At 41.5% G+C, this 20,615-nt stretch overlaps 1 protein-coding gene across 5 annotated transcripts; it reads left to right on the top strand.

Annotated features, from left to right (window-relative positions):
* The first annotated feature begins 621 nt into the window (after positions 1-621).
* CANX (calnexin) lies at positions 622-20,541 on the top strand. Of its 5 annotated transcripts, none has more exons than XM_049829472.1 (15): positions 622-681; positions 8,685-8,873; positions 9,326-9,399; positions 9,974-10,032; positions 10,381-10,522; positions 11,813-11,894; positions 13,307-13,499; positions 14,423-14,612; positions 15,359-15,472; positions 15,966-16,122; positions 16,448-16,663; positions 17,066-17,185; positions 17,298-17,433; positions 17,583-17,674; positions 18,289-20,541. In XM_049829472.1, the coding sequence occupies exons 2-15, from the start codon at positions 8,688-8,690 to the stop codon at positions 18,340-18,342; spliced, it is 1,815 nt and encodes a 604-aa protein (XP_049685429.1). In that variant the 5' UTR covers positions 622-681; positions 8,685-8,687; the 3' UTR covers positions 18,343-20,541. The 5 variants fall into 5 exon arrangements, with proteins under 5 accessions (XP_049685429.1, XP_049685430.1, XP_049685431.1 ...); XM_049829473.1 differs by lacking the exon at positions 622-681 and adding an exon at positions 825-847; XM_049829474.1 differs by lacking the exon at positions 622-681 and adding an exon at positions 910-927.
* Positions 20,542-20,615: the final 74 nt, after the last annotated feature.

The following is a 20,615-nucleotide window of genomic DNA, read 5'->3' as shown; positions in this document are numbered from 1 at the left end:
GAATAGGCAGGAAAACCTGAAGACCCCTTCTGAGGAGCCAAGGAACGAGCAGACAGACGCAAAGGTGACTTTGCTCTTTAGTACCGTGGTGCTCTTGCACTGGGACATGCAACGGCCTCCCCAGACAGACCTCCCGGGTGAGCCCCCCGCCATCTCCAGCTGCACAGGCGGGACGAGGGCCCTCCTCCGCCCTTCCCCGCGATCGGGCCGCTTGGGGCGCCACCGTCCCCACCGCGGAGGCGGCTGTGAGGTGGCGGGGGTGGCTGTGAGGCGGCGGGGGCGGCCGTGAGGCGACCGAGCGCCAGCGCTGCCTCAGCCCCATCCCGCCGCCCGCACCGCCCTGTCAGCCACCACAGCGCCCCTGGCCAGAGATCCGTTGAGTGCCCGCCCACATTTCAACGGCCTCCCCTCAGCGAGCCAATCCCCCAACACTTCCTGCAACCCCACCAACCAATAACAGCGCTCCACGAAGGGCAGCGCCGTTGGGGCGTGTTTTGAGGCGGGTGGGTCGTCGAGCGGCGGCGGTGTTAGCCAATCAAAGCGACGGATCGGCTGCGGAGCGGGTGGGCGGGCGCGCTCTCCGCCAATGGGAGAGGCGGAGCGAGGTGGGCCGGGGGCGGCGCTGGACGCGCGGTAGATAGGCGGGCGGTGGCGCTGGGCGCGAGCGGACACGTGACGGAGGTGAGGGGCGGCTGGGGGCGGCGGACGGGGGCACGCGGCGCTGCGGGGGGTGAGTGCCCCCCCCCCCCCCCCCCCAACCGCCGCGACCGGGGCAGCTCCGCCACCGTCGGGAGGTGGAGGAGCGGGGAGCGGGCCCGCCCGCGGGGCATGCCGGGGGATTGGCGGGGTGAGGCGGCGGGGAGGGCGGTGGGTTCCCCGGGGAGGGGGGTGTTGGGGGGGGGGGGACGGACCCCCGGGATCCCGGAGGCGAGAGGGGTGAGCCGTGCCCGGGGAGGCCCGGCGGCTGGGGGGCGGGTACGGGGCTGCTGCAGGCGCCGCCGGCGCCCGGTCGGCCGTTGTAGGCCTCTGAGAGAGGCCTGGCGGGGAGCGGCGGGTCTTCTGGTAAGTTCTGGGATCTCTGGGCTGGGGAGCGGCTTGTGGCAGGGCCGCGGGTGGAGAGGGGCCGGTGGGGGGGCTCGGTTGCTTCCCCCTCAGCCGCGACGGGGTGGGACGGGGACCGGCTTCTGAGAGGGAGGGAAGCGGGGGGTCGGAGGTGGATGTGGGTTGGCGAGCGGTTTGGGTTTTCTCTGGCTTCTTGTTCTAATGTCGGCCGCTAACGTGTGGAAGTAGTCTTGAGCCAGCTAAAAACGGTCGCCGTCGGTAGGAAGCCCCGCAGAGCTGGAAGAGGAGGCGGGCGCCCAGCATAGCGTGTGGCCTGGTTCGGGCCCTGCGAGGGGAAGTAGAAGTCTCTGGAAAGGGGGAGTTGAAGGTGCAGAGCTGGAGGCCCAACAGGTGGGGAAGATGTGGTAATCAAACAGCGAGGGAGGCCAAAGGTGAAGTACAGACGAGGAGATTCCGCAGCAGCAAGGCCTGAGATTTTGGAGGGCTTGAAATGCGTGCTTTGATTTTTACCGCCTGAATATCACTTTTTTGGGTGTCTTCGAAATAGTATATAAATGACACCTTCGTTCTCATATTTGGCTGAAGATTGTGTTGTGTGGTTTTTAAAGCAAAAAACCCCACACCTTTGAATTAAAACATGCATAGCTTACTGCTGTCTTGTCTGTACTGATTCTAAGAGTGAACTTTCACATGCAGTTTTGTGGTTGAGAACTTTCTAGGCTGTAGAAAGAGAAATCCTGCAGGTGATTTGGTTGTGAAGGGAAGCAGACATGTATTAATAGTAATAGGAGTAATGGTAAAGGTCCAGACTGTATTACTATTAGTGTTAACGTAATTAATGCAGCAGCATTTCTGCAGAGCATCGTGGGAAACTTTCTGGAACTTAAGGGTATGTTAGATGTCTGAAAACTAGTCTCTAGGAATGTAATGTGTTTCTAAATGCAGTATGTTTACTTAACATTGTCAAATAAATATAGCTAACACACAGGTTTTATGGGACATTTTACCCACTGTGGTTTGGGTTGTTGCTAAAATATTGCAAGGAGATAGCAGAACTGTAATAACGTATGAGATATTGTAGATAAAATACTGGTTAAAAACAGGTTGAAATATGTTACTCTAGGTTCACTCTAATGCACTTGAAATTACTTCAAAAACCTTCCTACTGTTGATTTGGTCATATTACATGGTCTTATCCAAAACAATTAACAAAATTAGGAAAACCTTTGAGTTAAATTTTGTGTTTATATCAAGTATCAGTATTTCTAGATTTTTAACAAAAAGATACTATGAAGGGAATACTTGTACGATTCACAGACAACATCGCAAGCTGTGTATAAGATGTAAACTGCTTCCTGGTATCAACTGCTGTCCTAGGAGGGGAAGCCTAATGCAAAACAGTAAGGAAGCCTGCAGCTTCTGTTAGATGACCCTCTCATTTGATGTGCCGCAGCACTTCCCACTAGGTAAATGAATAAATCCTTTACTGAGAATACGCTGTGACTTGCACATAGCCCTGCCTTTTACTTCCTTTTCTGGCCTTTTGTTTTTCTGCCTGTAGTAGTGATAACGATAGCAGTCTGTTCTTGCTGGAATCAATTCTATAGCAGGGCAAACTTGAATTGATTTCTAGGCATGATGGTCTGAAAGAGCTCAGGGCACCTCCAGATCCCCCCCTGCCTAATGTAATTTCCCCTAGCAGCCCATCTGGTTTATGGTCAAAAAGCTTTGCAGTGCTGTGTTTTTTGCCCTCCAAGGACTTCCAGTTCTGCGGGAATGATCTCTTTGCTGACAAATGGTACATGGTGTTTTCTCCCTTACTGTATCTGCACCATTGTACATTATTTTTAGAAACTGGCATATTTGAAATGCTTATTAAAAACAAGCTTTGTTGCTGTCACCTTTCACAGCTAATCTCTTGCCTGGTTTGTGCTCCTTACAACCCCAGCAGAAGGCAGCTTCCTCTGCAGGGCTGTCAAGCTCTTCAGGAGAGGTTCGGCTAATCCTTTCCAGGAGACTTTCCTCCAATCTTACATAGCAATGTATTCTAGCCACCCTCTCCTTTTAAAATAAAAAAGAGGAAGGTGGGGGGGAACCACCTCACACAGAGCTCCTGCCTCTTGCCTGTTGTAAGGAAGGCAGTTTTAGTTTGGCCTTGTCTGCTGTTCATCGAGTTACAGTGTTAAAAGGCAGAATCTTCACAATGCTGGAAGTTGTTTAGCTGTCTGCATTATATGAATTGCTGCATATATATGAACATAGTTTTATTATATCCTCAGAGGGGTGGTGAGGTAATGTACTGGTTGCTGAAATTACAGTGTTTGGCCACACAGTTGTTCAGCTTTGCCATAGAGCGTAGATCTCCTAAACCTGCCCAAAGACATGTCTGTCCTGGACAAGTGCGGATGACAGAACTGCACCTGAAACTATGGCATTAAGCTGACTCTGCTGCCAACAGCTTAATTTCCTTTATCCTTGGCTACTTACTTTATCTCATGGTGCTTTCACTTGTCCTGCTACAGCTCTTTTTGCCTTTGCATGCTGGATTGGACTGGGATATTGATTCAAGGTTAAAATAACATGGCAGAAGAACTTCGAGCCACCTTAAACCAGCTGCTAGTTCATGATGAGGCTGTGTAAACAGTTACCCTGGCACCGCAGAGGAGCCAGGATGTGGAAGGTGGGGGGACTGTGAGATGTAGAAGAGATTTCCTCTGCTCTTCAGTACTTCTGACTTTAAGAAACTAGTGGACTACCAAATAGGGTAGCCAAGACTTTGCTCAGAAACCATAAAAATCTCATTTGAGAGGGAAAATGTGTATCTGTCTCAGCCTTTCTGTTCTTGTCTCCTTGCATTTTTTTGTGTTGTGATGAATTTTCTTTACTTTTGTGCCTCTAAATTTTTCTTCCATAATTCTTGCCTTGCATGAGGACGCATTGTGCTTGTTTTTACTGGTGTGCTTCCACCATAAATACCATCCAGTATTTGAAACACAGAACTTTGCTAGCAAATTTTGCTCCTCTTATACTTAAGTCATTCAGCTGTCACCTCAGATGCTGCTGAAATAGAAACCACTGATGCTCTTCCAGTTAAATTGCTGAGGTGTAGTTCGTAGTAAGTGACTTTTCATAAGACCCATTTAATCTGACTGTTAATTCTTTTTTTTTTTTAAAAAAAAGTAAGTACTAAACTAGATAGCCAGTAGCAATTCAAATGTAGTTATGCATTCTGAAATATGCAGTGTTAAGAACTGCCTTGATGAACCACTCAGATTAGTAACCAAGGAGATGATTAAACTGGTTTTGCAGGCTCTGTTTGACCTGACAGGGAAGTTACTTTCTAAATAGTATATTCTGGAAGTATGATAGCAAAGGACTTAAACATCCTTTGTGTGGGCCCTTTCACTGTCTCTCTTTCCTCAGGACATCTATGTTAGAGAGAATGGTGACAACTGTCTGCTGTATGGTCAAGTGTTTCCAGTGTCATGCCAATAATTAAGAAGAACTTTCCAGTTTATGTCCAGTAAAAGGGGGATTCTAAATAAAAATAAATCTCTGAATCTGCATGACTTCCTTGAAAGCCTTGAAACCCAAAGGTAGCAATCACTTAGCCCTACATTTTAAGAGTGCCACTTCTATGGCAAGAAGCTGATCCTGTCTCTGACTCTTATTCCAATTTAGTTTAGTTTTTACTTTGTAAGGTCAGTGTAGTACGGCTATTCCAGGTGTCTGTTTTCAGTGCTCTGCTATAGTTCCTGTAAATTCCAGGGGAAAATGCTTTGGCCTTTTGACCATCAGGTGAACAGTGCTTAAATGTCAGCTATAAATTTTCTTGTGTAGAAGCTGGCTGTGGATGGACACATAGGATAGCCCTGGCAGTCCCAAACTCTCTTCCTACTTAGTACTTTGGTGGTATACTGCGGTAGTTTTCCCTTCGATCCAAGTGGTGTACCAATGTCAGTAAGTGTCTGAAGACCTTACCAAAAAAAAAAGTAGATGAAGTTTTAGTCATGTCTGACTTGAAACGTTGTTACAGTGAAAATGAGGGTTGCACTGAAGTAGAATGGAGACGTCAGAAGCTCTCGCCTATTATGAAAGCGTTCCTTTGTTAAAGGCTTTTGGCAGTTCCATGATCAGAAATACACTAACCTTCAGAAATATTACACAGTTAAACCTAAAGAAGGGAAGTGCAGGCAGAGTAAAAAATGGCTAATGATGGTAATTGCTTGGAAATTGGACACTTCTTCAAGGGAGAAATCTGATCATAATAGAGTAGGTGGCTGTGTGTCTGAAGGTTAGACTACATTTTAGGTGACTAATTGAACACCTGTAGTTGCTAGCAGCTTTAAAGCTCCACTAAAAAATTGGTTTATGCCTATTTTGTATAAAATTTGAGTTTCTTGTCTCCCCTCCTCCCTTCCTTTTCTATCTTCTGTTTAGGAATAACCTAATTTACTAGGGCATAGTCATGTTTATGTTCTGTCCCTAAGGATTGTGTGAAATGAAGTTGAAATTTTCTCCTGTAGCAGTGCATCCATTATGGGTAGAAGTAGCTTTTTAAATATTGAAAATGTGTGCTTCACTTAAATTGCTCTTCTGAGAACATAGTGTCTTTTATTTCTTATAATTTAGTTATTTTTTATATTGTTACGGATTAACAGAATAAGGAGCTTGGCATGACAACTGGCAGTTGCAGGAGATTCTACCAGTTTGTACTCAAGGTGTATGAATGGTAGCTTATGTGGAATTTGGGACTGATGTAATATATAGGAAGTGTCCTAAACAGCTTTCCGTAGGGGTATAAACTTGAGAATACTGCTTGCTAATGATAATGGAGGCAAAGACGTGAAACTAGATTAGCTTCTCTTCATGCTTTTAGCTTTTTTTTTTGAGAGGGGGGGAAAAAAAAAAAGGCTTGCTTGGGAACTTGAACAGATAGTACTTCCACCTTGAAATGAGGTTCAATGAGGCCTCAAATTCAGACAGCATTAACTGATAAATGTAGACCTACAAGGTCGATACCTATGGTTGTATCAGGAGCACAGATGTGCGGAGTGGCATAGGTTCTGCCCCTGCTGTATAGGTCACTGGTAGAATTGTCTGTTTTCACTAGGATGCTTTGACAGAAGAATTTCTGGAGCAACCTTGCCTGCAATATGAAGCTATGTGGCTTTGCAACTTATGTACTAGCAGTTACTGAAGTCCATTTGCTGGTGAATATTTCTGAAGGGTTGTAGTTGGGGTGGGATTGTGAAGTAGGTAATTATTACATATGGAGTCAGTACTGGCGTGAAAGTTGGGTGGGTGATTTAATTCTTTCACCAAAACTTTATTGCTGGTTGGCTAGTGCTGAGGTTAGTTAAGGGATTACTTGCTTGCTAAATCATTAATATCCTTTGCACAGGCTTAGGAAGAGGTATGCAGAAACTCCTTCCTCTTAGAAGGAGAGAAGAGAATTGGCTTATTTTTAACCTTGCTATATTTTTAAGATTAATTTCCTTGTATCGCTTTCCAGATCATGAAGTGGTCATTGTATGTGCATAATATAATTTGAAAGTAGTTATAAAACTTGCGGTAAAATCTTGCTGAATTTAGCTCTGTTAAAAAGAGTATTTGGTGAGGCCCTGTTGGTAAGGTAAGACAAAATTCAACCCTTCCCTTGGAAATGTGTCTTTGTGCCATCTTATCTGTAGCTGCTTCAGTCACACTGGACACATCCAGAGCTCTAAAGATCATTTTTTCAAATGAAGTTTCAGGCTCTTGTTTTCTCTACTGTTTTTATGCTGGTGGGCGTGAGTTTATTTAGAGAACATGGCATCTGTGCAAGAGGAACTTGAACTTCCAAGGGTGTGGACGTTTGCTTGACAGTTTTCATTCCTTGGTTTTGTATGGTGGTTCCCACATTAGTAGTAAGAGTTATGAGCTGCTATGAGGTGTCTAACTGTTTTCAATTTTGGCTGTACACTGTGTGTTAAGCAAACAAGCTTTGTTCATATGTAACAACACTTGAAAGTTTTTGTCAGCTGTTCATGCTGTGAATGGTGTCCTTTTGGCTTAGAGGTGCTTCAGTGCAGTTGCCTGAACCGTGAGGGGGAGGGTTGTGAGCATGCATTTAGACCATAATCCTCAAGGCCATCACTATTGTTAGAAAACTGGCTGCAATTGCATGTTGCTGTAGTGACAAATGGGACATGACCTCAGCACAAGTCTTTAAAATACAGTTTTGTTGTAGTTATAAAATGTCCCCTCTGTCATTAGAAGTAAGTTAAAGAATAATCTAAGGACGGTAGACCTGGTATGCAACGTAGTTTTGGAGTATTGGATAGTGCTGATAAGCCTTTAAGACTAAATTCTTTTAGTTGCCTAAACATGCTTTGGAAAGTTGAAAGTTTGTGTTCTAGCATGATCTTATGTTCCTGCAGGCGCTATTAACTCTGCTTGAGTTGCATTTGTAAGTCTCCAGGGCTACAGCCTGAGGCAGGAGTGTAAGGGAAGGAGGGGATGTTTGGTTTTATACTTGCTTTCAAAAAAAGTATTAGTCTCAGTTACAACTCTGGTTTTGGAAGAAAAATTTGGAATGTGATTCAAAGCAGAAAAGGTGAGCAAGGATAGGTTGGTTTTGTGGGGTTTTTGGGCAGATAAAACTGAGCGGCCTGCCAGGAGTGTTGCCTTCTGTATCAACCTAAAGGTGCAGTGATCTTGTAGTTTTTTCTAGGAAGAGAGTCAAATCGAAACCCATTTTACTTACAAGATCTTTTGACCTACAGCTTGCCAAGTTCTACCACATTTTAGGTTTGACAACGTGCTGGGCACCTTATAAATTAGTTGAAGTGTGATATTTTAATTCTGTAAAGCCTCTGTTAACAGATAGTCTTTTTCTTTGGTCATCCTGTTAACTTAGAGATCAAAAGAGGGGAATCAAATCAACTGTCTGTTAAACAGTAAGAAATTTTCTCTTGGTCTGCCTCAGCAGCCTCAAATGTGTATAGACATCTGCTAGTAATATCAATGACTGTTGGCAGTAATTCCAGAATAAAACCTGGAGAAGGGGACTGATGAATGAAAACCCATGTCCTACAGTTGAAAGGACAGAAAAATATTGAACAGGAGATAGAGGATTGATTACTCTCTGCTTGAAAGAGCTAGCTAATTGTATTTCAATTCCTGAACTGGATGAAAATGTCAATTTCTGCATGATAAATTTAAAGTCATTCTTAAGCAAGAAGTAGGTTGTTTGTTTAGACTTCTGCAGTTACATAGGTTGTGGTGTTGTGTACATGTGTCTGCTGTTCTGCTCATGGACTGTGGCAGTGTCAGAGCAAAATTATGGCACTTCTGCAGCATGATCTGCAGAACTTGCACACATGGTCCTCCACTCAGTTAATGTCTGTTTCGTATTAAATACTTCAGCTTTATGTTGTATTCCTCTCCAGCTTTTCGAGCTGTCTCAGCCAGCCAGATGCAGTAAATAACAGAGCTGGAAAGAGAAGTTTGCACTTTTCCTTCAGTGGTATGACTAGGCGCTTCACCTGCTGTCTTGAATGCTTGGTTTTGTACCAAGATGCAATGCTTTGCTCTGTGCAGTGCTGGTTTGACCTCTTTGCCTTGTCTTATTTATTCAGATCATGGAGCTGAAATGGCTACTCTATGTGACCCTGCTCACTCTTGGGACTCTTGCTGTCCAGGCACATGATATGGATGATGACAATGATGGTGATGATGTAGTTGATATTGATGATGACTTGGATGATGGCATTGATGAAGTAGAAGAGTCAAAGCCTGAAACGAGCACTCCTCCTCCAACTCCAAAGGTTTGGCATGGAACTTCTTTTAAAAATTTAATTACTGCTTGTGTTGTGGTTGATGCGAGTCTCATCAGAGTTGTCTTTACTTTGCTAACATTCAATATGTTGTGATATTACCAAAGATGTTATCTGGGAGTAGAGCTTGGAATTAAGCTTAGCTGCTTTGTTCCTTTTCTCATGTACCCCATGTTCTTCCTGAAGACTTAGATCTACCCTTGACATCTGTGATGTGACTATCAGGAGTTAATGCTAATGTTTCCAGCTAGATATATACTTTAGTTGCAGACAAGAGCACAGTGGCTTGGCACAAGCAGCAGTATTTACGTAACTTCTGTATTTATGCTGCAAGGGTGTTCCAGGTAAGCTGTACTTGAGTATAGAGGGGGAATGTGAGCTGTATTTCTTTAGAGTAGAGAATTTGTCTTGAAAGGTGCGTAAATGCCCCTCTTCTCCAATAGGTTACCTACAGGCCCCCAGTCCCAACTGGCGAGGTGTATTTTGCGGAGTCCTTTGATAAAGGAACTCTGGATGGGTGAGTATAATCTGAAGGAAGATTCAGTATAGCAAATAATAACAAATTTTGGTGAAAGGTAATGAAATCCTTGCTAGAGCCTGTGTTATTCAAAATTGAATCAAAGGGCAGTGGTTGGCAAGGATTACAGCAGTGACTATGTGAGGCTGGCTGTTAAAGTACTGAGCTAAACTGGTATTTCCTTAAGTTACGGTAACAAGGGGGAGGTAAGCCATACATGTGTAATGTTTTAACCCTCATCTGACTTTTCACTTTCTTCTGGTAGCGTAAGGATGGTGAGATACTACTTTTGGGGTTTGGTTTTGTTTGTTTTTGTTTTTGGGGTTTTTTTTTGTTGTTTTTTGGTGGTTTTTTTTTTTACAAGAGCAAGACACTGAGGCCATGATCCTACTTTGGAGTGGGGTGGGAAGTGGCAAATGCAGAAAACTTTGCAGGCTTGGGCATAGAACTCCTTCGGGGATCAAGACACTGGGGTGTAGTCATAGGACAGCAAGAGTTATCTTATCTTAAGGGCAGGATTTTTAGTGAGGAAAAAAAAGTATGTTGTTTTGACCATTGGATATCTGTCTTCTAGATGGATCCTTTCCAGAGCGAAAAAAGATGATACGGATGATGAGATTGCCAAATATGATGGTGAGTCCAACTCGGGTTTTGGATGATAGATATTTCTGATGTCTTTTGTCATACCTGAAGAAGAGGTACAAGCCTTTGGTTTCTGCTTCCCAGTTAAAATATTATTCACTGAAGAAAATGGAAGGAGTGCTTATATACCTGGCTAAGAATATAAAGTGTAGTTCTGATTTAGGCAAAATACCCCCTTGGAGTTTTTAAAATAATTTTTAGTGAAGATATGCTAATAACTTGATAAGGTACCTACCCTGTTGGGTTTTATTTCAGAATGCTGACTATCTTGTTCAAAATTGGGCTAAACAAAGACTGTCTTGAAGAAGTTTTGATAATGTTTGGTTAATGTCTCTCCAGGTAAATGGGAAGTCCAAGACATGAAGGACACAAAGCTTCCAGGAGACAAAGGGCTTGTATTGGTAACCCGAGCCAAGCATCATGCAATTTCATCCAAACTTTCAAAGCCTTTTGTATTTGATACCAAACCCCTTATTATACAGTAAGTAAAGGATAACTTAGTCTTCTATTATTTCAAGGGTGACATGGTAGCAGGCTGGGGTTAATTCCATAACTGACCTTTTGTTGACTGGGAGTCTAGATACTGTAACATATTATTATACTGTTTTTAAGTAAGAGTAAAATAGCAACCCGTATTCCTAAAGTGGGAAGTTAGGAACAGCATGGGTCCCTCTGAAGCCTGAAGAGAAAATAAGTCTATGAAAACTAGACTTGGTAACCTGTCTTGGGACTTCAATTCACTTGATTTAATTGTAGTAACAAGGTCAGGCAACTGACTTTTGTACTGCTAATTGTGAAAGTCCTTGTCCTTTTGGAGGAAAGCTGGTCTGTATGTAGGTCAGTGCACTTCCTTATGCAGTAAACTGCCCCATGTTTCCAAGGTGGTGTGGACAGGATGGTAAAGATGCATTCATTTCCTCCTTCCTTTGTCTTGGTTCTTCTGTCATGGAAGATGAACAGCTTGCCTAGCTGTGTTTGGCCATGACTGATGTAGAAGAATCTACTTGCATGTAGGTTAGACTAGCAAGAAGGAAAAAAACCCCAAACATTCAGTGAGACCAGTTGAATTGTGGATTATTACCTACTTTATCAGTTTTAAACAAAGAGTAAGCTAATTTGTATGTGCACAAGGTAATGAATTGGTCACTTTGCTTTGCATGACTGTTTAGTTTTGGCTCAAAATGCAAGGCTAAAAATAAATCCCAGTGGTCATCCACTCAGCTGCTGGCATTGGGAGAGGATCAAGCATACTTAGCCTATTCCTGACAGAGATGTTTTGCCTTTTTCAGACTTCTTGGCATCCCTAAATATACTGTTGTATGCTTATAACCCTAAAGGGGCTTCTCCTAGTATCCAATTGTTGTCCCTTTGGTAGTCTTGCAAATTGAGTTATGTGTCATAGTAGTTGTGGCAAAAATAATTGGCTTGCCTTAATCTCTATTGCAGTGCCTTACATACTGGAAAGCTTTTTCTTCCTTCTTGCTACTTCTAGATCATAATCTAGACCAGCACTCAATTCCTTTAATCTTTTCTGTAGGTTAAGTCTTCAAAATCCTCAATTTTTCTTGTTTCTCAGGCCCTTATGAATATTTGCTTAGTCTTAGAGTGCAGCATGTACTTTTAATATTCACTGAACATGTGATTTAAAGCAAACAAGAACAAAACAGTCTTACTCTTCATTTGTACTTGAAAACTGTAATTGTGCTTTACAGAAGTAATTTTTTCTCATGTATAACATGTTCTCACCTTCTCTGTCCAAAACTAAAATTAGGTATGAAGTAAATTTCCAAAATGGAATAGAGTGTGGCGGGGCCTATGTGAAATTGCTTTCCAAAACCCCTGAACTGAACCTGGTGAGTAATGCTGCTACTTTGAGTGTTAGCTATGAAAGAAAACTTTTTCATTTTGTTTCTTCCTTAAGCAACCTCTTCAATAAAGGCAGTGGGGCATATTTAGGGCCTGATCTCCAAAGTACTTTGCACTTAGCAGTTTCTGGCCTCTTGAGTGAAAACTGTGGAATTTCCTAGTAGGTGAGCAGTCCTAGACCTTTGCTAAAGTCTGCAATACTTCAGACTTACCTAGATTCTAGGACCAAAGAAGGGGTGTCTTATGAGAGTAGCCAGTGTATGAGGAGAAACCTTCTCAGGAAGTTGTTGCCCAGAAGGAAGATACCATGTTTCATCTTTTAAAACAGGCTAATGCAAATAACTAAAAATATACTTTGCATTTATTGCCTTGTCTTTGACATGTGAACCCACTTGTGAGTTACTGGGTATATTTAAAAAAAAAAAAGTCTTGAGAGCTTGGACTGGATATAACCTTATATGTTCAGCTGCACATGCTAGATATATATAGAACCATTTGCTTCATAAATGACCTTGAATGCATTGTCTTAAAAGTGTCGTCAGTCAAGAGACTGTGCTACAGCTCCTTAGGATTAAGAATAATTTTCTCTGCTCTGTGATACACCAACCTGAAGTGGTTTAGCCTGTTCAGACAAAGCTTAACTGCTGGGTCAGCTTGCATAGGCTTGTGTAGCCTATGGGTTTTCTTTAGCCCTCTTCCTAGACTTGATAGGAAGTACCTTTTATGACTTGTTACCCATCCTTTCCTTATGCAGTCTTATTGGAGTTGTATTATTAATACAGATTCCAAATTATTAAAAAAAAAAGACATCCGAAAGACTACTTGACTGTCTAACCAGTTTCATACATGCATTGAATTTTAAGATAACGTTAGCAAGGACAAATAGACTTGCTTGCAGTGTTCAGTGGTGAGATTATTACATCCAGTTAGCTCTTAGATTGAGATAGTACCCCAGTTTACAAATCTGTGAACTAAATACAACTTGGCCTCGCTTTTAATACTGCTTATCAGTTTGGTGAAAGAAACTCGCTGGATTAGCTAATCATTCGTTATTACCAGTAACTGTTATTTCTATACTGATAGCTTTTAAAATCCTTTACTGTAACGTAGAGATACACTTAGTGATTGTCACTTTACACTTATCTTTTTGATAACACTTGAATAGCTGTTGTTTTCCATCTGGAAAGTAGAGACCAAAGGTGCAAAATCAAGTAGCTGGTATAATTCTGGTGTTTTCTCTAGAGGCTTGTATTCATCATATAAGCTTTAGTGGGGGTACTTCACTGGCTTGGTATCCAAGTTGCAGAATAACTTCTAATGCATTGGGAGTTCTTATGGCAGGCAGTGACTCAAGTTGTATTTCAAAATAATGGAACGCAGTTTTGCGTTGTTTTTAAAGGATCAGTTCCATGACAAAACTCCATATACTATCATGTTTGGCCCTGACAAATGTGGAGAGGACTATAAACTGCACTTCATCTTCCGGCACAAAAACCCAAAGACTGGCAAATACGAGGAGAAGCATGCAAAGCGTCCAGATGCAGACCTGAAGACTTACTTTACTGATAAGAAGACCCATCTTTATACTCTGGGTATGGTGACTGTTAACTCTGCATGCTGATAACTACTACTGTGTTTCCTGTATCAAAAGCTCATAAAATGAGCCAGATGAACAACTGAATATTTGTGTCAACACACCATACAACTAAAAACCACTTGAAAGCTCTGAATGCAAAACTTGATCTTATTATACAAAGGCTTATTTCTTCCTTGCAGGAAGTCTTGATTCATGTAAGAAAAGTCATGAGACCTTGAACTTAATAGTTAAAGGAGAACTGAATTTCAGAGCAGTTGTTAGTAACTTGATATGCTAAGTATATCCAAAACAATTATCAACATTTATAAACTGCTTGAATGCTGCCCCCTAGTAATTTGGGGTATAGTAGGCTTTAGATTTAGAGGGATAGTCTTTTTTTTCTTGCTGCTTTCTTAGTACCAAACTTAGTGGTTCTTGAAGTACAGTGTCTGGTGTGGTGTATTAGCTATGACTAATGTCTTTCAGGGAGTACTTGGGAGGATCTCTTTAGCTCTTCTACTACAGAGGCAACAATGGATAAAGGAGTGAGATTAAAATCTTGAGTCAGTAGTAGGGAGTCTTATTCTTGAGTAGAATATGAATATATACATTCTTATTATTAAAACAATACTTATTGTATCAGAGTCAACTTGCTGTGGTAACCGGTAAATCACTCTACAAGCTTCTTCGTGCTTTTAGCATGTTTAAAGTAGGACTTCTGCAATGAGTCTTCTTTCTCACAAGGTGAGATGTAATACGTCATCACTAGTTATACTTTGGCATAAGAAGAAAGGTTCTTAACAATTCTTTAAAACAGTTGCTGGGTAGGTGGTAGCTTGGATTGCTGAAGTTTTAGTTGTACAGTGGGGATGAGTGGTAATTTATGATGCACGCTTTGTATCATATATGTAATGGCTACATCAACTTTTTTCGTTACAGTCTTGAATCCTGATAATAGTTTTGAAATACTGGTTGATCAAACGGTTGTCAACAGTGGGAATTTGCTAAATGATATGTCTCCTCCTGTGAATCCACCCCGAGAGATTGAGGACCCGAATGACCAGAAGCCTGAGGACTGGGATGAGAGACCAAAAATCCCAGACCCAGATGCTGTTAAACCAGATGACTGGTAAGCTGTTGGAGGGATGGAATTGAGGGAGATCTTGGCCTGATAACTTGACCCTGATCAAAAAGTCTTTCTCAGATGACTTACAGAAGGTTTTGAGTCTCATCCTTGTACTCAAAACACAATCATTTTAGGCATCTGAGGAGCAGTTCGGTAGACAAAGGCAGACAGGATCCACGTCCTCCGGGAATTACTGTTTAGTGTGCCTGTTACTGTGCTGGCCGCAGATAAAGGTTTTACTGGAACAGCTATGCTAGCTGGTGCTTTACTCCTTGACAAAATCAAGAGATAAACTGCAGAAGGTATAACTGTAAGAAGTTTGTAGTTGTTTGTGTAATGCATAGTTACAGGTGACTGAAATATCTGATGTCCTAAATCAGAGGCTGATACTGGGTTTCTGTCTTTGAACCTATGCTTTGTGAACCACAGACGCAGTTTCAAGCTCAAATGCATGTTTGCAGCAGCCACCAAGATACAGGATTTTCTGTAATATGCCCTTTCTAGGTTGGTTTTAAAAAGTAAATAGTATTACCTTAGAGCTTGTGCCGTGACTGTGCCATGAGGCATATGTATAGGTAAAAGCTTGCAAGGCAATTCTGTTATGAAATCATGGTGTTATGCTTACCCTATCAGAAGTGAAGCTGGCTGGTTGTCTAGATCAGTGGGCTTGTTCAGGGTCTGTAGAATAATGCCTTGGGGTTAAGAACTTTTGTGTTGTGTGTGTTAATACATAATATTCTATTCTCAAGGGATGAGGATGCTCCTGCAAAGATAGCAGATGAAAATGCTGTGAAACCAGAGGGCTGGCTGGATGATGAGCCAGAATATGTAGCAGACCCTGATGCTGAGAAGCCTGAAGACTGGTATGTTTACTGCCTATTGTAAATGACAGCAAATATTTCTTTGGTACTGGCTTTTACAAGTATAAGAATAGCTACTTGCGTTGTTGCTCGCTAATGAAGTCATCGATTCAAGCTATCTTGCTTCAGAAGTAGAAGGCAGAGTTGGTCTGAGGAGTGTTGTCGTCTTGCGTTCACCTGCGCACTTTTCAACTCTATTGTGATTGTGAGCTGTACAGGGCAAGGATGGTCACTTGCAGTTGTACCATACTTGGAAGGGGCGGTGGGGGAGGCTGTGCTCAGGGACTGGGTTTTGTTGAGCTTCAGTACTTCCAAATTACTTGTTGAAATTCTCATTCCTTCTGTGGTGTCTTTATCTACAGATATATGCTATAGAAAGTTACAGTATCTCCATTTTATGGTAGGAATTTTAATTTTCACAGAAATCAGATGTTGTCTAAGTCTTACTTGGTATAAAGGCAAGGTGCAGACTTCAAAACTGAATTTCCCTTTCCAGGGATGAGGATATGGACGGTGAATGGGAGGCACCTCAGATAGCAAATCCTAAATGTGAGACGGCCCCTGGCTGTGGTACCTGGCAGCGACCGATGATTGACAATCCAAACTACAAAGGCAAATGGAAGCCTCCTATGATTGATAACGTGAACTATCAGGTTGGTGTTTTCATTGCTTAAACTGCTGGCCAACACAGCATTTCTCTTACAAAAAGCAGAATGATTTCGATTCAGCAGGTGTAATTATGAATACAAGTACTGTCATGATTGTATTGTGTTTCAAGTGGACAGATCCAAAGTGTTTTCTTACTTGTCTTCACTTCTTTGTAGCACAAATGAAAATTGATTCCCAAAACCTGACAACTTGTGTCTATAGACACTGTAATTAAGTGTAATGGATTTGTCTTTATCTCTGTTCAAAATGGGCTGAAAATTAAAAATTTTATTATAGCAGGTGAGGCTGAATGTCTTTTGTCTTTCCTAGGGTATATGGAAGCCTAGGAAGATCCCAAACCCAGATTTCTTTGAAGACTTGGAACCTTTCAAGATGACTCCCTTCAGTGCTGTGGGACTTGAGTTATGGTCAATGACTTCTGACATCTTTTTTGATAACTTTATCATCTGTACTGAAAGAGCTGTGGCTGATGATTGGGCCAGTGATGGATGGGGACTGAAAAAGGCAGCCGATGGTGCTGCAGAGGTGAGAAATAAAGGCTTAATTGTGTGCTCCTGACTGAACAGTAGGAGCATTGCTGCTGTTCTCTCCTACAGTCTTTATCAATATATACCTCTATGTACCAAGGCCAGGGGTTATGCTAAACCAGACTGGAACCTTAGTTCCTAATTATAATATGGTAGTGGTTGCTATAAGTAGCAATGAATACTCACTGCTCTTCTGTGAGGTTTTTGCTATGACAATTGGACTGTTAACTTTAGCCTAATTCTTAATTCGTAACCTATGGAAAAAGCACTTGTGGAGGTTAGCTTTAATTTTTGTGAGGCATTAAATACAATGGTCAAAGCTGCAAAAAGCCCATTTGAAAATTCTGTAGCTTAAACTTGCTGTATGGGATGAAGTTTGACAGTTGTTGTTATCTTGCAGCCTGGCGTTGTGGGCCAGATGATGGCAGCTGCTGAAGAGCGTCCCTGGCTTTGGGTAGTCTACATCCTCACTGTGGCTTTGCCAGTGTTCCTTGTTGTCCTTTTCTGCTGTTCTGGGAAGGTATGCATTTCCTCCAATAATAAGTAGTATAGTGTTTAAAAAGAGATTCAGGAAAAACGTGCCTTAATGTCACAATAACTGCCTGGTTTTGATAACTGACAATTTTTTTTAGAAACAGCCAAGTGCTGCAGAATACAAAAAGACTGATGCTCCTCAGCCTGATGTGATGGATGAGGAGAAAGAGGAAGAAAAAGACAAAGGGGACAAGGAAGAAGAGGAGGAAGAGGAAGCAAATGAGGAAAAGCTAGGTAGGTAAACTAGATAATCTTGAAACAGTTTGAGTTTTTCCTCTGGTTGACTAACACAGCAGGACTGGTTTTACTCCATGTCTGTCAATGGTGAACTGAAGATAAGTCAGAAATGAGAATGAGATTTATTTATTTTTTATTTCCCTTAGAAGAGAAGCAGAAAACTGATGCTGATATAGGAAGTGCTAGTCAAGAGGAGGAGGAAGAGGAGGAGGAAGAGGACAGGAAACCCCCATCAGAGGTAAGAGTGCTTAATCTTTGAGGGAAGTCTTGTGCGGTTTTTTTTTTTTACCTTAAGTCCTGTAGAACAAGCCTTACTAAAGTGTTAAAAGTTAACCTGGCTCATGTGATACTTCCTCCCAGTGTCATAACTTTGGAAAACTTGGCCACAGCAATTCTGCAAGGTGATTAACTTCAGCAGAGCTGGGCACCTTACTAAAGGCACTGGCATAGACCCTGCATTGAGAGGAGTAGGACTGTGTAGAATGCCTCTTCTTGAGGCAAAAGGCTTTTTCAGCTCTGTATGCAGTCAGGATGTGACCTCTTAAGTGCTCCACACTGACATAATGGCTGACTTAAAAATGGGTGGAGTGTTGCTTGAAGTTAAAGGGATTCTTACAGCAGCAGCTGTTGAGTACTCTCAGCAAATAGTGTACAGCCACTGTGAAAACAAGAGGATTTGTGTGTTTGCCATGTATAGAAAGGAAGGGTAGTAACAGCAGTAGGTCCTTTCAAAACATAAATCCTAACATAGAAGTGGAAGTTGTTTATTCTTTGTAGGTTTGCTCAAAATGGTTTTTAAGGGTATTCTTCAGTTTTATTTCCTTGATGTTTATACAAATTACTGTCTTGCAGGAGGAGGAAACTGTGAATAGATCACCCAGAAACAGAAAGCCAAGGAAAGATTGAAAAAAAGTCCTAAGAACTTGATCTGTGATTTTTTTTTTTTTGTTTTCTTCTTCAAACTTGGTTCTGGGAGAGGACCTTGGACACCTTACATTGAAACTTGGACAAACCTCAAGATTTCACCATCCACAGGTTGCAGTCACACTATCCAATGTAATGGAGTGTCTAGCAGTAAAATATTTGCAATCATCTGTTTTAAAGAACATCATTCCTGTAGAAAGAATGCATTTAATATAATGGGCTGTGGATTTTGGAATGTAACATAACTAACCTTTTTCATTTTTGGTTTTAAATATTCTTTTCTGTTTTTAAGTAGATTGGTAGAATTTTTCCAGTCTCGAACCTTGGCTTAATTTAATATATTAATTAGTGAAAAATAACAATGAATCTTGAAAGTGCTAGGTGATAAAAATGCAGTTTTGTAACTAGTTTTTTTTACAAATATGTAAATTCCTAAATGCACCATTGTCTTTATATCCCTTAAAATTTGATAACTGTTTAAAGAAAAGTTGTCAATGTATTTGACAACCCCTCTGCCCTCAGAAGAAAACTGGGGGGGGAGGGGATGTATGGGGAAACCAGTAGTGAAACTTTCTAATAAATCAACTTCATTTTGGGCTGGGGAGGGGAAAGAGGAAGAAGGGGTCGAAGGAAGGGGTTAGTCAGTCTGTAAAGTATGCATACTGTGCATGGCTAAAGCCCTGTTAAGTGTTGACAAATGATCTAGGATTTGGAGTGGGTCATCTTAAAGTGGCATTTAATCCTGCGGACCTTGCAGATAATGGATTTTGTTAGTTCTTGAACTCTTCTGGTAAAGCTAGTGGGTTGTTGGGTGGGGGGGTTAGACTACTTCCCCCTTTCCCCTCTGTTCAGCCACTGATGCTTTCCTTTCTCTGTGACCGTACAGCTTTTTCTGAGTGCAGCTTTGCCTCGGTCGCTGAAGTGCTTTGTGTTCAGCTCATCGTCGAACTCTATTTTTATAGCTAGGCCTACTCCTTTCCAGGGTCCAAACACTGGATAGGACAGTGTCCCATATCCTCTCACTGTTATCACTGTACGTCTACTCCTGTAGAAATGGGGGAGGTAGTCAGGTAGACAAGTTAAACTGAGTATTTGTTAAGAAAAAAAACAACCAACCAAGATGTCAGTATTGTAGGTGGGGAAGGAGCATGTGGAATATCTTAACTGGTATGTGAAACTGTTTAAGTCTTTTATCTGCTCTTCATGTAACAAATGCATCCTAAATTATATTGTGAATGTTAGGGAGTTCCAATTCCAGCTGAATAAATTTTTTTAAAGCGTTGAGTCTACCATATTATACTGTTTCAAACACTTTTTTTGTGGAATGCAGGTGATCACTACAAGAGCATACCTCTGAGGGTGAAATCTATGTAACTTCATTACACTGTACCAAATATGTTGGCGTTTGGATGTCTATATAGATAAACTTTTGCCTTTGTTTAGAGTGAAATTAAATGTCCTGAAGTTACTCTTCTTGCACTGAATTTAAACACTCCAGTGTTGTTTGGTCATAGCATAGGTATAATGTGGGGAATAATTCCCAGGGGTTGGGGAGGGAAGAGTGTTCTAATTACCTTGCAAACAATCTAACCAATTACTAAAAGACTCTTGTTTTTGGGGGTTTTTTGTAAAACACCTTTTGCTGCCTGTCCTTATGTTGTATCCCTTGGTTGTTGTGTTTGAAATATTAGTGATCACAAATGCATAGCAGGATTTCTTGATCTTTCTGCAGTGTGTAAATAAACTATTGTAAGCAAGATACTGGAAGTAATTTCAGACTTCTGTTGGGAGCTATTGCATGTTTAGAATGCCTTTGCCTGTTGAACACCTGGTAAATACTGCTCCTTATTGCAAAAATAGCTTATACTCTGACATGGAAGATGTCATAGCTTAAGCATTGCTACTAGCTTGTTCTCAGGACTGTATTTTTATCAAGGAGCAGCTGCTATTTATGACTCTCAGTCCTTTGAGATGAAGTATATGTAAATGATTTCAATTCAGCTAACATTTTGAGCACAACATAAAAATCTATTCATCTAATGTTTTTTATCTTAATATGCAAATTGCCTTAATTTCCCAAACAATTCATGTGCATACATGTTCTTTCAAAGCATCGAAAGTGAACTTAAGATCTGCTATCAGCTTTTAAATAGTATTATATTAAAGCTAATTGTAAATCTACATTCGCTTCTGCTAAATCTCCTGAAAAGGTCTCCTGTCTGCATGTTATGGCTTTTTTTGATACCATAGTGTAT

Source organism: Accipiter gentilis, chromosome 26 (assembly GCF_929443795.1).
Source record: "Accipiter gentilis chromosome 26, bAccGen1.1, whole genome shotgun sequence".
In the NCBI taxonomy this organism is placed as follows: Eukaryota; Metazoa; Chordata; class Aves; order Accipitriformes; family Accipitridae; genus Astur; species Astur gentilis.
The sequence above is the reverse complement of the archived record's forward strand: the minus strand, read 5'-3'. Positions and strand labels throughout refer to the sequence as shown.